The sequence below is a fragment of the Choristoneura fumiferana genome, chromosome 2 (genome assembly GCF_025370935.1).
Source record: "Choristoneura fumiferana chromosome 2, NRCan_CFum_1, whole genome shotgun sequence".
NCBI lineage: Eukaryota > Metazoa > Arthropoda > Insecta > Lepidoptera > Tortricidae > Choristoneura > Choristoneura fumiferana.
This window is the reverse complement of record NC_133473.1, coordinates 4,365,083-4,390,468: the sequence shown is the minus strand read 5'-3', so window position 1 is coordinate 4,390,468 and position 25,386 is coordinate 4,365,083. Positions and strand designations below refer to the sequence as shown.

General features: G+C 41.3%; 2 protein-coding genes across 9 annotated transcripts in view; one reads left to right on the top strand and one right to left on the bottom strand.

Moving 5' to 3' along the window:
- Positions 1-155: 155 nt before the first annotated feature.
- On the top strand, positions 156-19,924 carry Oseg6 (intraflagellar transport protein Oseg6). The gene is made up of 21 exons (XM_074111553.1): positions 156-335; positions 2,402-2,559; positions 3,261-3,485; positions 3,981-4,191; positions 4,742-5,022; positions 5,451-5,710; positions 6,258-6,475; positions 7,647-7,769; positions 8,005-8,201; positions 9,093-9,293; positions 9,964-10,175; positions 11,265-11,352; positions 11,951-12,148; positions 12,791-13,675; positions 13,801-13,909; positions 14,552-14,701; positions 15,872-15,965; positions 16,487-16,596; positions 17,166-17,333; positions 18,074-18,150; positions 19,589-19,924. Exons 1-21 carry the CDS (start codon positions 321-323, stop codon positions 19,698-19,700), a joined length of 4,092 nt encoding a protein of 1,363 aa, XP_073967654.1. The 5' UTR covers positions 156-320; the 3' UTR covers positions 19,701-19,924.
- An 819-nt stretch (positions 19,925-20,743) lies between these two features.
- Prosap (SH3 and multiple ankyrin repeat domains prosap) overlaps positions 20,744-25,386 on the bottom strand; it is a 309,844-nt gene continuing 305,201 nt past the window's right edge. For 7 of the 8 annotated variants that reach the window (XM_074111543.1, XM_074111542.1, XM_074111546.1 and 4 more), the window contains one exon: positions 20,744-25,142. In XM_074111543.1, the coding sequence (XP_073967644.1) occupies positions 24,554-25,142 (589 nt within the window). In that variant the 3' untranslated portion in view covers positions 20,744-24,553. The remainder of the gene's footprint in view (positions 25,143-25,386) is intronic. The other variant, XM_074111551.1, reaches the window with a different exon arrangement.

Genomic DNA, 25,386 nt, shown 5'->3' with positions numbered 1-25,386 from the left:
ATCCTTAATTAAAAAAAAGATAAAATGGTGTACGTCAAGTGTACGTACTTGGTACGTACGTACCGTACCAAGTACGTACACAGCTGAAAACTTCAACTGTCAAATTCAGGTAATTTCCCCCTTCACCCCCGTTCGTTACCGTTGCCTAGCAGCGCGACCTACCTACAGACTACAACAATGAGCGACTGACAGTTCAGAAGCAGTTCAGTTCAGTTTATAATTTTTAAACATTCGAAGATTTTACGATAAGTGCTAAGTTTTGTATCGAATATTGAATGAAAAATATGCTTTTATAAGCATTGATTTATTAGTTATTGAATATGACGGCGCCCAAAGTAAGTTAAATTTACTTTTTGAACTTTAAATGTGGCATTTAAACTTTTTTTGTTATATATTATAATTTATAAGTATTCCCGCGACTTTATCCTTTAATTTACAAGGAAAGAAAATTACAATAAAATGCAATACAAATATTCTTTATACACACCACAAATCAGTACCTACGAACATTTTATACACACAAAATCTACCCGAGACAAAAGGCAAAATAGACAAGAGAAAATTTAAGTTCCATTCTGTTACTAAAATATAGTTTCCACCATCTCTTCTAAATCGCTACACTTAACAGAGCGGGTGGTTGTCGGTTGAGGATCAGAAGTGAATCTTTATGTTATGATGAATTTCTTGGTAAAAAATAGTGTAGTGCTTTCCATCTGCCTTCCTCTTCGCAGTGCAGAAGTCCGAAATTTATAATTGGCAATAGAGAGTGCTGCCGCCCACTGTCACATTAGGTCCTTTTTGTCGCTTTAAGACACTCATCCATCATATTCTAAAACCGGACACAGCATAAACTCAGTTTTCTTTTCTCCTTCGCCAGATTTTAAAGACACAAAGCCCAGTATTGTCACAAAAAATGCGCTTAACAAGATTGAAATAAAAATGTTATACCTCTCTAAATAATTCTATACCTACTCTGTTTAATTTAAGGTGTGAATTAACGGTTTTTCGGTATTTCAAAACAAATGGACTAAAAATACCTACATGTACATTTCTTAGCGATATTTATTATTAGGGTTCCGTAGCCAAAATGGCAAAAACGGAAACCTTTTAGTTTCGCCATGTCTGTCTGTCTGTCCGTCCGTCCGTCCGTCCGCGGCTTTGCTCAGGGACTATCAATGCTAGAAAGCTGTAATTTTGCAAGAATATATATGTAAACTATGCCGACAAAATGGTACAATAAAAAATTTTAAAAATTTTTTTTTTGGAGTACCTCCCATAGACGTAAAGTGGGGGTGTTTTTTTTCATCCAATCTTGTAGTGTGGGGTATCGTTGGATAGGTCTTTTAAAACCATTAGGGGGTTGCTAAAACGATTTTTCAATTCAGTGATCTGTTTACAAAATATTCAACATTAAAGTGCAAATTTTCATTAAAATCGAGCGTCCCCCCCCTCTCTAAAATCTAAACCGGTGGGTGGAAACATTTGACAAAATTCAGGATGGTAGTAAGTATATGAAACTTACAAGGAAAACTATAACGGTTATGTTTTCTTGAGAATTATTAGTAGTTTAAGAGTAAATAGCAGCCTAAGGTATAAAATATACCTAAACTTGGAATATTCCGTCAAAATACGAAATCCTTGGAAAAATATTACTTAATTTTTTCGTAATGACTACGGAACCCTATTTCGGGCGAGTCCGACACGCTCTTGTTCGGTTTTATTATAGAAGTTAACACAATTTTAAATAGTTCCGTTGTTATATTTAAACACATGTGCAAATTTTACTGTTAAGTTTCAAATGTTAAGATAAATGGAGTACAATACAATCTAATTCTAATACGGGGGAAGTCTATGTCCAGCAGTGGACATTCTATGGTTGACTTGATGGTGATGATGATGAATAGAGAGCGGATTTGAAGTAGCAATTACAAGTTTAATATGGATATGACTAGTGCGATTGGTTAGATAGATAGATTTATTTATTAGATATTATGTTGTTTACTTACACTTATCTTACTTGTATTTACTACTTACTTGATGATGATGATGATGATGATGTGATTCTGTTATCCCTCACTAGGGACATAGGGCTCGTAGAAGAGTTTTTCATCATTTATACTACTTACCTACTTATTTATCTTACTTACTTACTAACTGCAATACAATCTTATAGATAATTAAATTCAATAAATATTATTCTGGCAACAAACTATATGTAAAGAAAAATATTTTATTCTAATTAAAGGAGATCCTATTTACTACGCACCTTTTTGAACAGTTGATATGAAAAATAAATACTGGTACTAGTCTTATCCACATTAAACTTGTAATCCTTCAAACTTCAAAGCCGCGTTCTAATCATCAATCATTCTAATCAGGTATTGGGATGTTACTTTTTCAGTTGCTGTACACAATTGAGCAGCCCCATGGCCTGGGGGAGCTCTACTTCGTCTGGCAGAAGGGAGAGGCACGGTCCTTGCTCGCCACCACCGGCACTGATGCCACGGTCGCCATCCATGACCGCAGTGGCCAGCTGATGGAACGGATGAAGCTGCAAGGGTAATCTTTTAAAGTTTTTTAATTGTTTAACTGTAAAGGAAAAGCTGTGATAGCTTAGTGGTTGGAGCTATTTCTTCTCAAGCAGAGAGGTTCAAACGCTGGCTGAGTATAGAATTTTTGTGCGAAATTATTTTGAAATTTGCCTCAAGGTTTACGGTGTTGGTGTTTCCCGTACATGCATACGGGCTGTGTGAGTGATTGAATGAATAATTTTTTTTTTTTTTTTGTAATGTTCTGGTTGAGTACGAAACGCGTCAGTGTAGTGTGGTGGTGGTGATAAATGGGTTTGTGTGATTTGTGTGTGTTCTTACAGTGTGGAGGTGGAGGAACTGCATGAACACGCATATTTTGCATAAACTTAACTATCATAAGGTTGCGGTTGAGCGAAGAAGTTCTTTTACTCGTAGTTATATTGACATCCGCAAAGTAACGCCTGATTCATTAAATATTTTTTTAACAAAAAAGGAGAACAGAATGCAACTGTTACAATGTTGTCAGCCCACCTAGTGGTAAACCTACTACTCGTAGCACCTCCACGGCGGCCACTTGTGAGCCTTTCTCCTCTGATGTTGATATGTTCTTCCAGCAATGTTAACCCACCTTTTGCATTGCTAAAATTACATCAAACTTTTATATGATGAATATGATATAGATAGTTAGTCCTATGTGATATTAATTATAAATTACTATGCTTTTTCTAGTCTTTGTGCTGCAATGGAATGGGATAACGACGGCGACTATTTAGCAGTCATAACTCCCAACAGCAACTCGGTACTGCTCTGGGAATGTCACTCCAACAAGCGTCTCAATGTGGAGACGGGGCTTCGAGAAACGCCATCCTGCTTGGCTTGGGCTTACGGAGAACCACTCCTTGCTGTTGGGACTCAGAAAGGCAATCTAGCTTTGTACAACCATCATACCACCAAGTAAGGAACAAAAACACCTTTTATCCTTTATTATTTGTTGTAGTTCTTTTAATATTGTTCCTTCCTTTCTTCCTGCTAACTAAAAGAGAGTTAAAAGTACTGGCGAAGAAGCTATTGTCAATACCAACAATACCTAATTGGGATCGGTCATTTTTTTTTTATAATGGCTTTCACTCTTGCTTTTTTAGCAAGACGTATTTTGCCAATGTCGATGTTGAGACATACACACATGAGGAGACTATTCGGTTTATGAAATTTTGATCATAGGGGAGGAACAGATAGGTGACGGGATTGGTCATTGTCCTTTGTTGTTTTATTTATTTTTGTTTTATTTAGCCACTGTCCATTCCCACTGCTGAGCAAAGTCCTTTCCCGCGGATTACCGACTTCCCCTGTTGGCAGCTAAGTCGTCAGTCGCTTCTGAATACGTCTAGGTCGTCCCGCCACCTCCGTCTCAGCCAGCCGCGACGCGCGTTATCTTTTTTAAAATTCCAGGAGAATACCAATAATAGGGAAACACACAAAGAAAATAACGTGCGCCGCTTGGAACAAGGACAGTATTCTGGTGCTAGCTTCGGAAGACAAGAGCCTGTCCATCAACAATTCTGACGGAGACACCCTCAGGATTATTTCGTTGCGAGACATACCAAATGATCTGCAGTTCTCTGAGATGAAAACTGATGAGCGGGCTGCTGGGGAGAATACTGTAAGTTGGATACTTTGATGTGTAAAGTCGAAATCATAAACCTGTGAGCAAAAATTTTATCAAAAATATCTGAACACTCTTCTACTCCGTTAACAATAGAGTCGTGTTCAGATACATATTTTTGATCAAATTTTTGCTCACAAGTTTATGAACTCGACTGTACCTACTAATAACAAATTGATGGGTAAATGTAGATTCGGGCCTAAATAAATCTAATTACTTCATCCTAAAATCTTGAAATCTCAACTGCAGGGTGCTGGGTCATGAACTTTAGTACAGTTGTTTTTAATTTAACGTGAACGATCCACCGTGACCACGATGTTATGTTGGGATAATCCCTTTTACTTTTTCACGCTAAAATAGCTGAACAGATTTGAATGAAATTTGATATGTTGATTGGTGGAAATCTGTAATAACACATTGGCTTATTTTTATCCCGATATTCCCTCAGGATTGGTATAAAATGTAGTTTTTGATTATTGTATATGATGGTTTAAGCGCGCGAAGCTACTACTACTTTGTTCTTAATAATTACCCAATATATTTTCAGATCAGCCTTGTAGTCGGCAAACGGACGCTCTATCTCTACAACCTTCTCAACCCTGAGAACCCCATAGAGCTCGCGTTCCAACAACGCTACGGTTCCATAGTCTCCTACAAGTGGTACGGGGACGGCTATATCCTCATAGGATTCAGCGCCGGGTTTATTATAGCTATATCGACACATATCAAAGAGGTCGGGGAGGAATTGTTCCAAGTCAAGAATCATAAGGAGAGTCTCACTGATATCGCTATATTTAACGGGCAAGCAGCTTCGTGTGGTGATAGCTAGTAAGTAAAAAAAAATGTAATTAAGTTTTTTTTGCAAGTTTAGAGCGAAAAAATTTGCTTTTCGCGTCGCGTGTCACAAGATTTTGGTGTTAGCTAATAGTAGCTAAGTAGTTCAATCCACTCGCTCTACTTTCAGACTCTTCTTTGGTTATTTCTTTTTTATTGTTTGTAACCGGGCAAAGGCCTCCTCTTTCCGCCGTCACTCTTCCCTTCCTGGGCATGCGTCCCGTTCCGCCATCTCTTCTTGGGCTTGCCTCTGCTCCATTGGCTATCCCTCGGAACCCATTCTGTAAAGTTCGGTCGATGTCCGGCCCAGTCCCACAGCTTGGCGGTTTTGACACCCACATCCATCCACGATGGTCCAGCTAAATCCGATTCGATGCTGATAGGTGTAACTCCACCCTAATACGAATTGTATTTTGTGACAGTTTGAAGCTGATATCGGTATGGAATAACGGCGAGGTATCCGGTTCAGTGATGCCGGCGGGCGGGGCCGAGCGCTGCGCGTGGAGCTCCGACGGGCGGCTCCTGGCCGCCGCGGGCCGCGCGTACCTCAGCGTGTACGTGACGGCGTTGCCGGCGCTGCACGCCGCGCACGGGACCAGAGCCGCCGCGCTCACCAGCCTGGCTGAGGCCACGCTGTACCAGTGCATCGCTGTGGGGGACGAGCCGCAGCCCGCCGGCAAGGGTGAGCCACTGTAGGCACTAGTCATCATCATCGGCCGGAAGACGTCCATTGCTGAACAAAGGCGTCGCCCTTAGAACGTCACAATGAACGACAACTCGCCACTTGCATCCATCGGTAGCCCGCAATTCACTCAATGTCGTCAGTCCACCTAGTGGGAGGCCCGCCAACGCTACACTGGTAATCATCATCATATCAACTGTAGGACGTCCACTGTTGGACATAGGCCTTCCTCATAGACCTCAATTTGTTTCGGTTGGAAGCGGCCTGCATCCACCGTGAAACCGCGGCTTTAACCAGATCATTCTCCATTCTCCAGGTCTCCATTCGAGAGCTTTTCGGCCCCAGCGGTCATCTGTCCTGGTGAGGCTTTAAGTGGCTATATCTTCATATGTTTTTGTTTAATTGAAAAAAGAATACATATGAAACGGACTAATAAGAAAATTTCAGGAAACCAGACCATTTCACCCGCTTCTAGTAGACGGATTGAGTTTAAGTTTGGTAGTCATGGATATGTAACTTGGACGATCATTTTTTATGTGTCCATCAGAACCCTGCGCGCTGGCAACCTACGCTCTCCCGACGGAGCCGAGCCTCCTGGCCCTGGGCGGTTCGCACATTTGCTGCGCGCGCGGCGAGCACGCGTGGCTGTGTCCGCTGGCGGGGGGCGCGGCCACACGCCGAGTGTACCCCGCAGCCGTGACTGCGCTGCGGTGCGCCGGGGACCACTGTGCCGCGTTGTGTGCTGGTCGCGCCCAGCTCCATGCGGTCAGTATGGTCTGATCGGTCAAGGACCCTGACCCAAGTACCCTGCAGTCTATCGGGAGAATACTCCTCTCCCAGCTTTTCAGGAAATGGTTGAAGCAGGATTCTATGGGTAGATTAGATCGAAACCTCTCCGACCCTCTCTCTTTTATCTGGTAAGAATCAAATGGTGAAACACTTAGTGTCTTTGGCTCTTGCGTGGCTGTGTCCGCTGGCGGGGGCCCCCGCCGAGTGTACCCCGCCGCGGTGGCTGCGCTGCGGTGCGCCGGGGACCACTGTGCCGCGTTGTGCGCCGGTCGCGCCCAGCTCCATGCGGTCAGTATGCACAAGGGTTTAACAAGGGGGAAATCAATGGGAATCAACAAAAAAGACTTAGGTACTCAAGCGTTAAGCTCTGCGGTTAAAATGCATGCTAAGGGCATGCGTGCTCCTCTCCCGGCCTTCCAGAAAATGACTGAACACTCTGTGGGTAGCTTTTTTAAATTTTGAAATGAACTAAATGAACATTACATATTTTACAAGTTTTTATTTTGTCCAGCGGTGGTGTAGCGGTATAGCACGTGGCACGGAATGCCGAGGATCTGAGTTCGATTCCCAGCGCTGGTCTTATTTTTCTGGTTTTTCTGTGCATCCATATTTCAGTTTGTATTTTCGATATGGGTTTTACGGGATGACCGTAAAAGTAACAAAAATTTGGAGCTGAAATAAATAATACAAAAAGACTCAAAAAAACAATCTTAAGTTTTTATTTAGTTTCACCTGTCCCGTTGTCTGTAATCAAATCTTGCAAGTTAAATTTGACCAGCTTCCAGTAGTCGGATTGACTTGAAATTTGGAATACTTATGTAAATCGCGTGACAATACAATAATCTAGTAGTGACATCCTGGTAGTACAGCCAGGATCGGCTCCGCAGGACGGAACTCTTCAACGGTTAATAGCATCGACTTGAAATTTGGAATGCAAATGTAGTTTGAGTGACAATGCAAGTACAGTCAACAAAAAGAACAGTCAGCAAAAAAAAGCTTGTCTTAAAAATGAAATTTTTATGGTTAGGTTATTTAGTTTTATTTGTTCGTATTATGTATTAATAAAATAAAAATCACAATTATCGTTTTCGTTCGGTATATTGATAATTGAAATTTGGAGTGACTTTTCTCCTTTTGTCGTTCTAAGATCGAGCCCTCGGATCCATCGAATGCCGAGAAAGATGTCATGACGTTTCCCGAACCACATATGCAAGGCGCGGTCATCACCGACATACATCTGACCAGCGACTTCTTCATCTTCGTGACGGACGTGAGTGGCTTACATAAGGCACCAGTGATTTGAGGGAGAGAAATCCACCAATAGGAATGTAGCACTGAGCGAGACAAGACAACACACACGTTTTCTCTTTTCCCTCCACACCATTCCGTTTGCGCGTCCGTCTTTGGTGTGAGAAGAACGACTAAAAGTGCTCTTTAATGGTATTCTTACATTATTTACTCACTAATTCTGCTCGTGCGGTGCATTCTCCCTTTTTTTTTAACAGCAAGGCCACATAGAATACTTCGGTATAGAGGAGTGGCGTACCTCCGTTCGCTACAAGCACACTTGCGGCGTCCTGGGCGTGTACTGCGACATCGGCGGCGCGCGCGCCTGTTTCTGCGACACGCGGCGGCGCGTGTTTGTATACTGCCCCGCTTCGGGCGAAGTGTGCTCTGTGCCGCACAACGTCGCGCCGCTACGGTCAGTACCATGAAACTGGTTTAACACGTTCCGCTTTGCAGTGAAAACTGCCTGCGAACAGAGAACGCGCCTAGCGTGTTCTTGGCACTAAATGTGTTAAAAGATAATTTTCACTTGTCATGCTTGTAAAGTTTGCGTTTATGTTGGATCTAGGCGACATAAAATGACTTTTTATGCTCTAGTGCATAAAGTAAAATCTTCGTCTAAGATCAAGGCAATCAGGCCACAGCAAACAACAAACAGCCACAAGCAAAAAAGTTTCTACATATTTTTTAATTATTTTTAATATCTGTTAGTTAAACTAAAAATAAAACAAAATCAATCAAGAAAACTAAATATTTATAATTATTTATTTAGCAATGCATGAAAAATAAAAGGTACCTGTAAGCGAACAATGTTTCCACTGTTTTTATTTGATCTCCTCGCAATCAAAGTGAATAGCAGAGTGTAAAACTCGAGCATTAAGCCCATTTTCCCCTTGACGTGTCTATCCACCCTCGCCATACCGGCTCGGGGTGGTTATATGAACGTCTCGGGTAAAAAGGCTCGTTTAATGCCTTGTTGTACATTGTACAATCTACTATTAATTCATAAAGGGATCACTATAAACCTCATAAACAGCGCAGGTTTCGTCAGAGGAATATTGGAGACATTCAACTTATACTGGTAGTAGTGTTCGTGTTTATGATGCTAAAGTCTAACAGGGCTAACAATTTTCGCTCTTTTACAATTCAAGTGCCGGCTAAGCACCAGCATATATTCCTGCACTCCGACTTCTGGCCGGGGGGTTGTGGTCTTCCGTCAAGTTCCGTCGCTTTAGGGAAGCAAGGATTTAGTTTTTATTTAAAGTTTCTAAAGCAATCGCGTTTATAATTTTTAAATTTTCCCCAGCGGCGTGATATGGGACATATGCCTGTCAGACCGCAACGTCTTCATAATACACACGGACGAGGCAATCCACACATACTACTACGCGGCTAACTCGATCAATGGATCGCATGTGGATCTGGTCGCTGCGACTACTGTGATGGCGGACACTGTGCCGCTTATATTGTTCTCCGGTGATGTGTATTGCTACGGGAGTGGGGGGACGTGAGTATGCCAGCGTTTTTATAGCTAAGCATTTTCGCGACGCAACTTTATTGGAAATTATTTGCCGTAGCCCTAAAATACTAAAAAACAACGAATTTATGCAACTTTATGGTACATCACCCAACTATGGCCCTAGCCCTCTTGTTCTGAGAGGAGGCCTGTGCCCAGCAGTGGGACGTATATAGGCTGGGATGATGATGGTACATCATAGGTGTTTTTTTTTGTAAGTAGTGCCACCAGAGTTGAGGTCACGCACACAAGAACATGTCATGTAATGACAGCGGTATTTTGACATTCGGCATTCACTCATTCATTCTCCTTTTATGCAATCAGTTCTTCATGTACCTGTGTGTGTAATCATTCACTTCAACTCTTGTGGCACTCTATACTTATGGTTGGTACTTTTGAGGAGGCCCAGCAGAAGAAGGTTCTATAAAGCGCCCTTTGAGAATGGTTGCCATGCTTTATTATATTGAATAGGGACAAATGGGCATCATTCGGTGCATTGTAGCGACTGTTAAATAGCGGCATCGCTATTGGAGGAAACCTTTACTTTAATACACTCAGTGGCACAAAATTTGGCCCAATCTTCATACAAAATTATCTATTATTGCATACATTTAAGGGCCAGATTTTTGCCCCTCAGTATATATTTACCGAATGGTTTCAGGGTCATAAAAATAGCTCTAGATTCCCACAATACGAGTGGCCTAGCCGACGCAGATGTTGAAAAACGCTTGGCCAACCAACGAAGTCATATCGAAAAGCTGCTTTTGCTGAGGAGGTTCAGTGAAGCTTGGCTCTTCTGTGACGCTGTGGACGAACAAGACATGTGGAGGAAGATGGGAGAAGCTGCGGTGGCTGAGTTGAACGTGGAGTTTGGTAAGTTTCTTTAGTTTTGATTTGCATTTACTTGACAAATACATTTGAGTTTTTTAGTTTTATAAATTAAAACTCACATCACAAGTTGCGAATAAAGGTTTGAAAGTCAATATTGAAAGACACTGCATGTGTCATAATAATAATAGACCGTATTCCACAGTAGGCAGCTGCTTCAGCCCACCGCAGCAGGGTAAGCAGCACTAGCGCTGCCTAAATGCACGCCCCAGGTTGAGGGATTTAAGCGTGAAAGTGTAACAAACAAACAAACAAACACACTCACTTTCACATTTATAACATTAGTAAGGATTCAGTCGGTATCATCATCATCAGTCTAGTAAGATTACTAGATTTTCTCAAGATTTTTTTCCACTCAAATGCCGAGTGAGGACTTCGCCTGTGTCCCTTGGATATTACGCACGTTCCGGGAAAAAGTATGTTAAGGGGATCCCATGCCCCAATGACCTTCGATCTGAATTCCTTAGTTTTCCAATGTTTTTCGTAGCTTACTATATTAACAACAACGGCTTTAAGCAATATAGTATCCCAATTTTGAATTTGAAAATTGTATTCGAGATATTTGGCATCATAGTTGAACAATTTTAGGCCAAAAAACTGGTTTTCTGGCCATAACTTTTGTGTTAATTAGTTTCAAATGAAAACCCCATACACGTTTTTAGAGACGTCAAAGACGAACCCAAATATGTAGATTTCGTTCATGTTAGATCTTTCACGTCAATAGAGATACGAAATAAGTGTTTTTTTAGACAATGTTTAAAAAAATCATACAAAATTAAGTATTTTTTTTTTCAAAATCCGGTAGACAAAAATGGAGATAAAAGATTGAAGAACCAATAGCCGTTATAAGTCTATCTGTAGTGCAAAAGTAGGAGATACGATTCATAACTTGTCCAAAATCGATGAGAACCTCGGGTAGCCCCTTAATTAAGATGTTCTATGTAAATCAAGGACAGTGTCACCCTCTATTAGTGAAAAGTTTTAGAATGGGTTTTTGTGATTGTAATAGTTTCCCCCCCTCTTTATTATCCAAAATAAATATAGGTATTGGGTACAGCGGTAATTTTTTTTCAGCGATCCGCGTCTACACTCGATTGAGCGACGTCGCGATGGTGTGGGCTTTGGAGGACGCATCTCATATCGAAGATATCTCCATACTTTGGTAAGGTTACTTAAAATTTTCATATTATTTTGGATTTTGTGAACGGGTACGTTTTGTTTGAATATTTGCTTTTGTTTTTTTCGTGGGTGAAATTCGTTTTCACTTAGGGCATTTCCACATTGTCGGATCCGGGTGTTGGATATCGATTTGATATTGATATTGATGATTGTAAGTAAAATATATCCTATATACATCCCTTGTCGCATCGTACGATCTGAAATCATTTTACTTTCCTAGACCAGCATGTTGTATACCGGGTTATATCTGTGACCCCCGCCCGATGTAACTCAAAGCAATTCGTCTTCAACATCTCGGCCTATTTTAGGGCACAGACCTCCTCCTCTCAGAATGAGCCCTCTAAGTAATTTAAACAAAGAATATTTTTATTAATGTATCGGAACGGTGATAGTATTTTGTATGAAACGGTCTAGTGGGCCTTAGGCTTAACCGATTATAAATTAAGTGAGGCGTTAAGAGAGGAGAGGATTGAACCTCACATCATCTCACAAGGGGAAGAGAAGGCTGGAAAAAACGGCGAAAACGTCTCGCGTTGTGATAGGATGTCCTCTTAAATACGGCGGTGTGTGTATTATTGCAGCGGCATGCTCTCCGCATGCTTGGACCAGGGCTCTGCCGCCGCGCGTTGGCTGGAGAGCGCTTCAGACGGGGCTCTATACGCGTTGGAAGTTCACGCGGCGCGCGGCGAGTGGGCCCGCGCGCACGACATCGCGCGCCAAGCCGCGCCCGCGCACGTGCCCGCCATCACGCTGCATCGCGCGAGGCACACCGAGCTGATGTATGCCCCTTCAGAAAATAATAATACTAGCCGAAAATAACGTGAGACTCATGTAACAACCTTGGGGTAACCCCAGTAACCCTTCAAAGCCCATGGCCTCTAGCACTATTTCGAAATAGACAGTTGTTTCTTTTTTGATACCAAAATAACAAAAATGCTGAAAAAAATCTTATGGGACAATTTACACCAATTGACCCAGTCCCAAAATAAGTAAAGCTTGTTATATCTACTCGGCAATGGATACATTTAGGTACACATTTAGATAAATACTACTTAAGTAAGTGTGACATTAATAAATGTGACGGTATTCGCAATCACTAGAGACCGTATTATAATGCATTTTTTTTCACCTAATTACAGAAAAAAGTTAAAATCTTGTGATGATGCATATCTTCCCTAGATTTGTAATATTTCTGCGTAGGGATAATTAATGCTTCATTACCAGAAGCAACAGGTGCTAACGTAGGACTCAAATTCAAAGAAGTTAGCCAGTTGCCTTGCTGCCTCTTCATAGTCAGGGTTATTAACCACCTGGCTACTAAGACATAGAAAAAAATTGCATTGAAGTTGTCACGGGAATAAAATCCTTGACGCTACTTTTTAATGAAATTTTATGGTATAAGCGTATCTTTTCATTCTCAGAGCGGACTACCACGAGGCCTTATCGTTCTACGAACAGAGCATAATCACTGAAGACACTGACACTCCTAAAGTGAGAGAACACAATGAAAAATGTGAAGCGGGGATCGCTCGCATGGCCATACGATGCGGTGACGTTATGCGTGGTGTTACCACAGCCATGAAACACTCGCAAGACATTAGTTTACTCAAAGACTGTGCCCAACTACTGGAAGAAGAAAAACAGTACAGCCACGCAGCGGCTTTATACGACCACGCTGGCAACACAGAAAAAGCGGCATCCCTGTACATCAAACTCAAGTCCTGGCTGAAAGTAGAAGCGTTGCTACCCAAAATAAACTCCCCCAGTATACACATACAGTACGCCAAAGCGAAAGAAGCAGAAGGAAGGTATCACGAAGCTTTAAAGTCGTATCTAAAAGCAGGAGACTATGAAGCCGCGATACGTTTGAATCTTGAAAAGTTAGACGATATTGATGAAGCGGTGAATTTGGTCCAGGAAACGAAATCAGTGCAAGGTGCTAAGATGGTAGCAAATTATTTCCAAAACAGCGATGATCCATCATCAGCAATAAAGTTTCTAGTTATGTCTTTGTGTTATGATGAAGCCTTTCAACTGGCCAGAAAGAATGGCAAGCTACATTTATACGGGGAGATATTGATACAGACTTCTCAAGCGAGACCTGAGGATTTTAAGTCCCTGGCTTTGCATTTCGAAGGAGAGAAGAACCATCTTTTGGCCGGGAAGTTCTTTTTTCACGCCAGCGAGTATAGTAAGGCGATGTCGCATCTGTTGAAGACGGGAGGGTCTGAAGAAGAGGAGAATGCGAGCATCAGTATTGCCATTGATGCAGCCGCGGCGAGTGATGACGAAAGGTTGACCAGAAGGTGAGCTAATACTTTTAGGATTCATGAGTGATGTTGCCCAAAAACTCAGACGGCACAAAAGCGTTTGACATTATCAGTTCCTAATATGTTTAAATCTTCTTTACTGGTTCTTCTTTCTTTGACAGGTTGATAGAGTTTTTGCTGGGCGAGATGGATGGCACTCCACGCGAGCCAAAGCACTTGTTCCGGTTGTACATGGCTAAGAGACAGTTTGCCGAGGCTGCGAAGACTGCTGTAAGTATTTTGTATTACACTTTCGCTTGATATTGGAAGACTGATATGGGAAGTTTCATCTTTACTTCCATTTTACTTCAGCGAAAACTGTAATTTAGGTTTTAATGCACTGGAAGGTTTAACCGTTTAATGCTAAACGGCCTAGCTGCGAGGCAATATCGGTGTAACTCTTGGCTTAAATACTGTCAGAGCTTTCGCTGGCAGTTCTCGTGTTGAACGCCTGCGAGGTAACTTTGAAGATTCTTATTCTAGATATATTCGACTTAAGTTTAGTAATGTACTGTGTCATATGGTTGGCGTGTTTGAAATGAACACGATAATGACAGTTTCCATAACATTGTTTACATACATTTGGACGATGTTCAAAGTCGAAGGCGAGATTACGGCCTGAATCAAAATTACCATGACAAACTGCTGGGAGCTCAGTAAATTTAAACCAATAAGCTGTTGAAAGATTCTAGATTTTAAATCACCTCGTATAATTGGCACGACCAATGAGGGACCATCCATAATCCATCCATACCCCTTTGTCACACATATGCTTTGAAAATCGAAATTATTTTATTCCTGTGTCACAAATCTTCCCCCCCCCCCAAAGTGTGAGGTAATTAATGGATAACCGGTGAGTTTTGCCTGTCGCAGGTGATAATAGCGGGGGCGGAGTGCCGCGGCGGCAACTACCGCGCGGCGCGGGACGTGCTCCGCTCCATGATCGTGTCTCTGCGCGCGCTGTCACTGAGCGTGCCCCACGACATGCGCCGCGCCGCCGCCACTCTACATGCCTACATACTGGTATACGCACGCTGCCTATGGTGCCATTGGTCGAGGGTGAACTAGGAACAGCATGCTGGGTGTAACTTATTGATTAGACGCTTGCCGATTGCCCAGCTTAGAAGCACGAATAGCCACTAGTGTCTACACATGTCACTATGTGAAGGGTGTAACTTATTGATAGACGCTTGCCGATTGCCCAGCTTAGAAGCACGAAGAATAGCGCTGTTACTCAGTGTGTCTTGTGAATTCTTGTGTCATGTGCCGTGCCTCTGCCACTCTGCATGCCTATATTCTGGTACGTATAACGCTCGCCGCCTATGGTGTCATAGGTCTAGGTGCATAGAGAACAGCGTGCTGGGTGTAACTTATTGATAGAAGCGTGTTTGTCGATTTCCCAACCTAGAAGCATGAAGAATGGCGCTGTGACTCAGTGACTTGGGTCATGCGCCGCGTCACCGCCACTCTGTATGCCTATATACAGGTACCATCAGCCAAATAATTGGTCTACCACCCTGAAGTTGATAATCGTTTGCATGTCACAAAACAATAATGCCAATAGATGCGTCTGTCAACTTGAAAGTTCGACTTTAGCGACATATTCATTTGATAGGAACTTGTTTAAAAATTGATAGACCACTTATTTGGCTGATGGTACCTATAACACTCGCTGTCATAGGTCGTCGGTGCACTAAGAACGATGTGGTAGGGGTTTTCTATTTAGTCCTTTCTGTTAGATTATTAGAAAATATTGGACTTGTAGTTCTAATAGCGTTTTAACCGCTATCAGTTTCCTGTCGCATATTGCAAGAAATGACCTGCAGCTAGCGTAACATTTTAACAAAGTGAAATTGTACCTTAAGCAGACTGCACAGATCTACGTGTCGAATTTTTCGCACCTACGATGACGTCACGAGCGAGATTTACTGATGCGAAATCAAGACCGCGCGGAACCGTTTCAAAGGGCGTGCCTAGGGTCCGTAACAGGGCAACTCATAATGAGTCAACTCATTTTGAGTCGCCGTGTGGCACAAACTGGACTTTTGTATAAAACCGAATGCAGCAGAAATTACGCGGCTCACAACTCAAAAAATGACGCTCATCTGGCTTCACCCTTATTTTATGTGACAACCCTAGCGAACCGAACCCTACGAACTAACCGCGTACTTATGGAGTGCCTCATCTATACAGGTGCGTACCCACGTGCGGCGTGGGCGACACGAACTGGCCGCGCGACTGTTGTGCCGCACCGCCGCAGATGTCACCTTCTTCCCGACGCACCAACGTGAGTACCTATTGCTAGATTTTACTGGCTTGTTATTATTTGATTGCTGTGACCTTGCTGGGTAAATGTTCAAGCTATACATACTTTTTCACTTCTCATGCTCGTAAAGTTCGTGTTTATGCTGGAACTAGATGACATAAAATGTATTTTTATGCTTAATGCATAAAGTAAACTCTTATTCTAAGAAAGTTTCTATATATATTTTATAATATTTTTTATATAAAAAAATAAAAATCAATCAAAATAAATAATTTTGAGCTAAAAAATTATAATTATATAGTAATGCATGAAAAATAAAAGGTACATAGTAAGTGAACAATTTATTGTTTCCACTTGCTATTTCAAAAGCAGAGTGTAAAAGCATTAAACTCATTTACCCCTCGATGTGTCTATCGATGTGGCTATATGAACGCCTCTGGTAAAATCGTTTTATGCTTTTGTTGCACAATCTACTATTTAAGATCTGCATCACAACATTTAAGTCATTTAACGCAATAAAGAGTTTGAGTTTGAGTTTACAGACCAAGTGTCGATCCTGACGTCGACGGTGATCGAGTGCCTGCGCGCCGGCCTCAAGCACCAAGCCCACCACTGGGCGCGCGTGCTCATGCAGCCCGAATACCGCGCACAGGTATACTGTCTCTTATTTATTATAAAGTTCATATTGTATGTAACTTGTTTACAAATACTTCACATACTCCTTAAACATAAGGGGCTACCCGAGGTTTTCATCGATTTCTGACAAGTTTTGAATCGTATCTCCTTTTTTTTGCATACAGATAGAATTATAAGTTAAACGGCTATCGGTTCTCCAATCTTTTATCTCCATTTGTGTCTACCGGATTTTGAAAAAAAAAAACGAATAATTAATTTTGTATGATTTATTAAACATTGTCTGAAAAAACAGTTATTTCGTATCTCTATTGACGTGAAAGATCTAACATATACGAAATCTACATATTTGGGTTCGTCTTTGACATCTCTATAAACTGGTCGAGGGTTTTCATTTGAAACTAATTAACACAAAAGTTAGATATTTGTATGAAGTGTATTCAAATAGGTAACACACAGATACTTTCATTCACTCATTCAATTCATTCGTGCCAGGTCTTGTGCATCGACCTGCACTTTTATTTTGTTTGTGTATGAAGCCGTGTTTTTTATCTGTGGCAATATTTTTTTTCTCATTTAATTCCACAGATAGATCCAAAGTACGTGAAGAAGATAGAATCGGCCGTGCGGCACGCGCCGCGTGAGCCCCCGGCCTTAGAGCCGTTGTCGCCGTGTCCCCAGTGCGACGCGCCCTTACCCGTAGCCGACCTGCGCTGCACCAGATGCGAAGCGCCTCTGCCCATGTGCATAGCTACTGTGAGTTGGTCGCTCCTATCCTACTAAAAGGGTGCTATAACCGTGGGGGTCTAGTGGTTTGACCTATCGCCTCTCAAGCAAAGGACCGTGGGTTCAAACCCCAGCTCGCACCTCTGAGTTTTTCGAAATTCATGTGCGAAATTACATTTGAAAATGACCACGAGCTTTACGGCGAAGGAAAACGTCGTGTGGAAACCTGCACAACCTGCGGAGCAATTCAATGGTGTGTGTGAACGTCTCAATCCGCACTGGGCCGCAGTGGGATGTATGTATATAGGCTGGGATGAATGTTGAATGAACGAATCCTACTAACCTAGTAATATTTATCAATGCGAAAGGTTTTGAGTATTTGTATTCAAACTTTTTTATAGATAAGTATCTCTCTCTCTATTATTAACGTCAAATAGTTTGTGAATAAGTCTGTAGGTGTGTTTGTTACTCCTTCAAGATGAAACAGGTGGACGGATTTGGATGGAATTCGTTAGGTATGTAGACATTTGGAATAACTCAATAGGTTACTTTTTTATCCCGATATTCCTACAGGATCGGGATAAAATCCCAAATTTTTAACGGCTAGGATTTAAGGACATGAAATTTTGCGCAGGTGTTTTATAGGCCACGTTAATGAAATCCGCGATGTTAGTACTTAAAATCCCCGAAATTTCAATTTACGCGTGCAGAGCCGCGGGTAAAAACTAGTAATCTATAAAGTAGCTAATATAATATTTCGCATCGAGCAGGGACTCCACATCGTGAAAGATGACCTGACAGCGTGTCCAGAGTGCGGCTTCCCCGCAATCCTCTCGGAATTTAGCGAGTGAGTATTTGAACAGCTTCATACGGAAATGTCTTAAAATATTCTGTAGGTTAAACTTAACCGTATATTTTATTCGCAATGGCACATAGAAACATTACACTTATGAACTCGGAAAGGGTGAAGTGTCTTGGGAGTTTTCATAACATGGATGTACCCTGTCATTTAACGGTATTTGTCGCATAGTCTTTATGTCTCTATAAGTGGATATTAAACGCAAGAAGAAAATTAAATGCATTTAAAATATAGAAATAACACAGAAACTTAAGAATAAATTTAAAAGTGTAGTTTAAGTGTAAGCGCAGGTTTTGCAATGTATTGTCATTTATCATTTTAGTTTAACCCCTCGTATGCGGGAACTAAAAAAAGTACTGCATTCTAGTCTCATCTGTTTTAATAAGCACAAATTCTATGATTGTAATAAAATACAAAAAAGAAAGCCTTAAATTTGATCTATCTAATTGTCCCAGAGGTTAATCATAATGAGTAAAGTTTTATTTTGTGTTTATTTTCAGGGTGTATCCATATTAATATCTACACATGACAGTAAAGACAATAACAATAGCTCACCTTTTTCGAGCTCTGCTCATGAAACACCAGTAATCAATAATTACAAGCCACGGCTTTTAATAATTTGAACTTGAAGAACCAGATTAATATTCAATTAACTGTCAATTTTAATTTTTGGTAACATTAAAATAAATACATAGTTATAGCTCGACCGTTTAAATGAGTCCTCGCCCGCGCGGTACAGGGCGCGGGGTAGACGACAGAGACTGAAGGAGGTGCGGCGGCAGGCCTGCACCTCCTTCAGGTATCTGTCCGCGCAGGCGAGGACTCAGTTACGCGGTTTGCCTATAGCCAAGTGAATGAAGGTATCTGTGTCAGACTAGATGGCGCTAGTATCGTGGAGTCCGTATGATAACTTTGGCATTGATGTCACGTTTGTGATTGGTTACAAACTAAACTAAATGAGCCAATCGCTAGCAGGAATGTAACGTCAAATGGACCTCTAGATCTGACTAACGTCATTTAGCGAAACCCTCATTGGCTAACAGGTAATGGCATAGTTCAGTATTACCATAAGCGACGTGGGAAAGTATAATAATAATAAATAAATAAATATCACGGGACAATTCACACCAATTGACCTAGTTACAAAGTAAGCTTAGCAAAGCTTGTGTTATGGGTACTAAGCAACGGATAAATATAATTATATAGATAGATACATACTTAAATACATATTAAACACCCAAGACCCGAGAACAAACATTCGTATTTTTCATACAAATATCTGCCCCGACACGGGAATCGAACCCGGTACCTCAAGCTTCGTAGTCAGGTTCTCTAACCACTAGGCCATCTGGTCGTCGATATGTATATTGTATGTATGTTAATTGAAAGTTTCAAATTGTCTATTTATTCAATTCAAATATTTCAGATTGCTTCAAGAAGAAGGCAAGTGTCCTATGTGTGGTGAAAACGTGGATTACCGCCGTGTAGTGAAAATCGACGACGTGGCTGCGTACTTGGACCTTAACACCACTGAGTAAGATCGACAATCGCGCTCTTTAAAATAGATACAATATACATACATAATGTCGAGAAGTGACGAGTAACATTCTATTTTATGTAGTAAATGTGATCATTATCCGTCCATTTAGATAATATTGTGATAAGTTGACCTAGACACGATTGAGTTAATGTTTTGGTAATACTGAAGTGTACACGTGTATTAAGATTAGATAAATGTACGAAAATAAAATGGTTGATAAAATATTTTTATATTCTTGATGTCTGTTGGGTATTATCATATGAATTATATTATCATATTTTGCAGGTGGTAGGACCTTGTACAAGATCCACCCGGATTGCTACCACCATCTTGCTCGCTAATCCTGCCGTGAAGCAGCAGTGCTTGCAATGTTGTGTTTCGGCGTGGAGAGTAAGACAGCCGGTGAAATAACTGGCACTTGAGGTCTTCCATCTTAGGGCTCTAGGTTGGCAACGCATCTGCAATACCCTGGTGTTGCAGTTGTCTATGGGCGGTGGTGATCTCTTACCATCAGGAGACCACTTGCTCGTTTGCCATCCAGTCGAATAAAAAAAAAAAGATCTTTACTGGCATCGATATTAAATACGTCGGCTTCCGTTTTTTGCAACTAACTACTAAGAAATACTTAAATAAAGTTTTCATTTAACGATGATGACGCCGCTAGTTTTATCTACTACTAGGGTTTAGGGTTTAGAACCCGTGGAGGCCGAATGGTTTGACCTATGGCCTCTCAAGCAGAGGATCGTGGGTTCAAACCCCAGCTCGCACCTCTGAGTTTTTCGAAATTCATGTGCGTAATTACATTTGAAATTTACCGCGAGCTTTACGGTGAAGGAAAACATAGCGAGGAAACCTGCACAAACCTCCCTAGCAATTCAATGGTGTGTGTGAAGTTCCCAATCCGCACCGGGCCTGCATGGGAACTACGGCCCAAGCCCTCTCATTCTGAGAGGAGGCCTGTGTCTAGCTGTGGGACGTATATAGGCTGGGATGATGATGATGATGAGGGTTTAGGAAGCTGGTTAAATAAAATGCCAGAAGTAGTGATGAAACATTTAATTTTTCATTTGAAAGTATACCAAATTGTAGTTACACGTCCGATACTGAGATTCAAATGAAACGCAAAACACGATGGTATTATACAAAATTACCTCCGGCACTACCACCGCCATCGTCGCTAGATTCTCGCTCGAACTCTGTTTCGAATAGAGCGAGAATGAAACGAGTTTGTACCAATGGTAGCCCCGCTGACCTTCCCTCTCCGGTTACCCTACAATCAAATATTGCCCTAATATAATTACCACTACCTAGCTATACCTTAAGTAGAAAATACATTTATACAACTTAAAATAATGACAAGACGATTATAACGAAATAATAAACAATATTTAATTGTGCTAATAATACAAGGAGGCTAAGTCAACCCGTGCGACCTACGTCGCCTGCTAGAATTAATTAAACTATGTTATAAGTTGAGCCTGACCAGGAAATTATGACACCTAAATGTCACTTATACAAACCCTCTAACTTTTATCGATTTCAACTTTAAACCCCACCCAAACCAGACGCCTTATTGTCTAAACACACTTGGAGTCACAGTCGTTTTCACCGTTTCTTTCTATAACACAAGCATTAAACGAGGGTAGATAGATATTGTGAGTGCGATCCTGAACGTCAGCGTGTTAGACAATACCACAGACCTTATATCGAGATAGACGAAAATGGCGCTTCAAACTGTATGAGGACATAGTGTCGAATTTTTCGTACCTACGATGACGTCACGAGCGAGGTTTAAGTAGTGATGGGAAATCAAGACCGCACGGTACCGATTCAAAAGCGTGGCGCCGCGACTCGAGCGCCGGCTTTTTCAAAGCGCATCGCGCATTTAGGTCGGACGAAACTTTGACCGTGGATCAAACTTTTTACACGCAAGGTAGGTTAACTCTTAAGGTTTATCTCGATATAAGGTCTGTGGACAATACGGCCTCAGGTAATTTTGACAATAACTGAAATACAGAGCGAAGTTTCTTAAGTATGTATTACGTAATAAAGCCCATCATTTATTACAGCAACACAGCAGCGAAGCGACAAGTACCTATAAAACAGAAATCCGTCCAGTTGATTGGTCGATTAACCTCGAGATATAACTATCTGACTGATTGTCAGCCAATCAGGGCTACACTATAGATTTGCTGTACTGAACGATGGGCTTATACTAAAAGTATGTTCATGAAAATATAATCGATATTTGAAAATATTTCTTGCGTCTAGTTAAAGGTTACTGGCTCACATTTATTTCTGGTCAGGTAACATCGGCAAAGTATGAAGTGATACAACATGCAAAACAGATTCTAGGCAAAAAAAGTTTTCAACTATCCAAAAACTTCCTGATCTACTTTGTCAAGTTTTTCCGTTTTTTTTTTACGAGCGATCTGGAAGTATCAGGTTCGTTTCTCAGTGAAATAAGAAAAGTGACTATTTTAGTTTTAGTTTAGGGAACGAGTAGCTTTGTCAGAAAAATATTGCTTTGCCTTTTTAACACCTCATATACTCTGCCGGGTGTATTCATTAAAGTTCTTATATCGAAATAGTTATGATTCAAATATGGTGAAAATTAGAAGCTCTTATGCTCATGTCCATAAGGGCAATAATTCCCGAAGTCATCGATTACTATACAACATCGATAAAGAACTAGAATGAACCTATTTAATTCTACGCTACCGAGTCGACATGCGAACGCTGAACGAAACTTACCAACGCAACGTAAACTTTACCTGCCCGACATAAGGTGCGTATTAGCTGCACAGATTGCTTTAGGCTTACCTAACTTATTAGGCAGTGTTTAATCTATTAGATATTCGCATTGGTTGGGATTTTGTTCTTTACAAATATTAACAGTTTCATGTTGCCATACACGGTATTTGAAGGAAATACCTATACTATTATTTACTGGGACGCGTATTGGCGAATCTCCTTCGTATGGCATTGACTTTTAAAAAGGTATAATTACACTAAAATTAGTAACAAATAAAAAAAGATAGGCGAAGAAATTGCACAATAGTTTATCTTTAAGGCTTAGGAAATATTTGTCGTTCTGTTTCTATTTGTAAAGAGTTAATTACAAAACTGCCCCTGTCAATGCATGCACGCAATTTAAGGTAAACAGACAAGACAAATAAACGAAATACAAAACACTTAGATTGGTGTTACATCTCATTTGTTTGCTTTATATCTACAGATAGCTAAATGATGCGGTTCGATTAGTATAAAAATGTACAATATAATGGAACGGATGAGATGAGACTACTGCGTCGGAGGCAAGCTATTCGAGAGGCTAACGTCCATGCCGCGTCAAAAGAGTGGACTAGCTCCACCGTGCACCGATACAATATAACTGCTGGACGAATCATACAGTAAAACATTTAAATCATTTCGTTTCATTAATAACACAGCGCGGTTACATATAAAATATCAGATACGTTAATAAATACCGTGTTTACTTTATAAATATTTAATATTCTCATTCTGGCCGGATATTTTTGTATAAATATACCTAAACTCCTAGTCCACTCTTTTAATACATCGCGAATAGCTCTCATTACATATTTACAACAATATATAAAAATACTTTAAAAATCATAGACACGATGGCACTTGGTTGCGTTATAAAAGGTTAGAAAGTGATTAAAATATAATAAATACAGGCATAAGAATAATAACAGTGCATTACGAATCGTAATTTGACACGTCGGAGACAATATAAGAACAAAGATAACAATAAAATAAAACCGATTACAATATTAAACGCTTTTATAATCTAGTTCATAAGGGAATGTATAAAAATTAGTTTCAACTATAGGTATCATGTTTAACTCCTCAACAATAAATACTATAATTCTTTGGTTTCATTTTAGTCGTTTGCTTACAAAAAGTTCTGCTTACATTATTATTACATTTGCAAAATAATCGTTTGATGAATAGAATTGTCTGACGCGGCCTGGGCCGGGGTGCGTGACATTCATAAGACAACCGTGAAATACAAGTACAGAGTTAAAGACTGCGTGACGAGGGAAACCTTAATCTGCATTTGGCACTATAACATACTCAATGTGAGCTCGATCCGAAGGTACCTATCGTCTATCGAGTGGTGAACTATCAGGCCTAACACCGCGCTAGAATACCTGTAAATTTCGCCCAAGAGCTAAGTAGAACTAGTAAAAGTTAAATAGCTATGTTGCTAGCGTATTGCTCTCGAGACCCGCTGCTACTCATAAGATTTGTCGAAGCTCCAATACCCTTCGACTGTTACTCTTACCTGGCTACTGCTGACGATACTCGGATTGCGATAGACTTATTTCAGCTTACTCCGTAAACTGTCAAGAGGGTCCACTTAATTGTTTACTACTGACAGAAACAACGACAGTGCTTTGCTCGCGTACTGAAGTAGATTAGAACGGAGCTACTTTAACACGGCTTCGTAGCCGTGCCTGCTGGCGTTGGGAAAATGCTCATGCATTTTTGAGACTGTTATGCTGTCAGCCTCACGGTAAATCTTCCTCAAAGTAGTTACTGTCTTTTAACTATCTTACAAAGGAGAACGTAATATGCGTTAAAGTGAGATGAATCAGCATTTAATTCATTATAGTTACTGTTAAAAATTTACTTAACTTTTTTGTTTCGTACATGTGATAGTTTTTTTTCTTTTTCACATCATGAAATTGGTTTGCGAAAGTTTATGAAAAGCAAGTTACTTTCTTGCATTGATTCAAATCACTTTAACGCGGACTGCAGTCCAACACGTCAGTAGCTGCTCTAGGAGTTCACGCTGAGATTATAACTGAGTGGTATGGTCTACTGTAAGTGTGCAAGTTGTTTGGGCAGCGCCGCGACAACTCTCACGCGGTCGCTGAACTGCGGCGGCGGCGCCAATACCGGGGCGGCGTCGCCCGGAGCACCCGGCTCCTCCGGAGGCGGCGGGAGCTCCACCAAGGACACGGCCGCCCTCCCCCTTCTGCCAGGGGCCTTGTCAATATCGACCCCCAGCCGCTCCGCTGCTGACTTACCCCTCCCAGCTCCGATTGTCCCGCGCAGCAAAGCCGCCGTCGCTCGCTTCCGCGTCAACGAGTTATGTCGCTGCATGGGCGGCGGTGGGGTCGCCAAGCTCTCCGAGCTACTATGCACGGGTTCAGTACTGATCACATCGTTGGATGATTTCACTTGAACGGAACTGCAGAAGGAGACTTTGTCGCGGCGCGGGACCGGCTTGGCCTGAGCTTCCTGATCGGACGATACTCCTGAAGACGAGTTGTCTCCGTCGTCTCTTTCCACTGTGCCGAGCTCGTCGCCGCACGATTTCGAGGATTTGAGCCGCGTTCGGATCTTTTGGATCTCGTCTACGGAGAAAGAATGCTGCATGGAACTGGAGCCGGAACTGCTTCCACTGAAAAGGAAATGAGAAGCTGTTAGCTCATTGTAAAAATGAGTAAGGCAGGCTTGCGCGGACCAGGGTACGTAACTCTTGAGTTAGCTGGTGACCCAGGGTTAAGTTTAAACTAGGGTTAAAATGTTTTTTTTTAACCCTAGACCGTGCAAGCGGCCCAAAGTGTGAAGGCCATGTAATTGCATGAAGAATAGATATCAAATAGATGGACAACACAGTAGAGACGTTAATTAAGTAACACAAC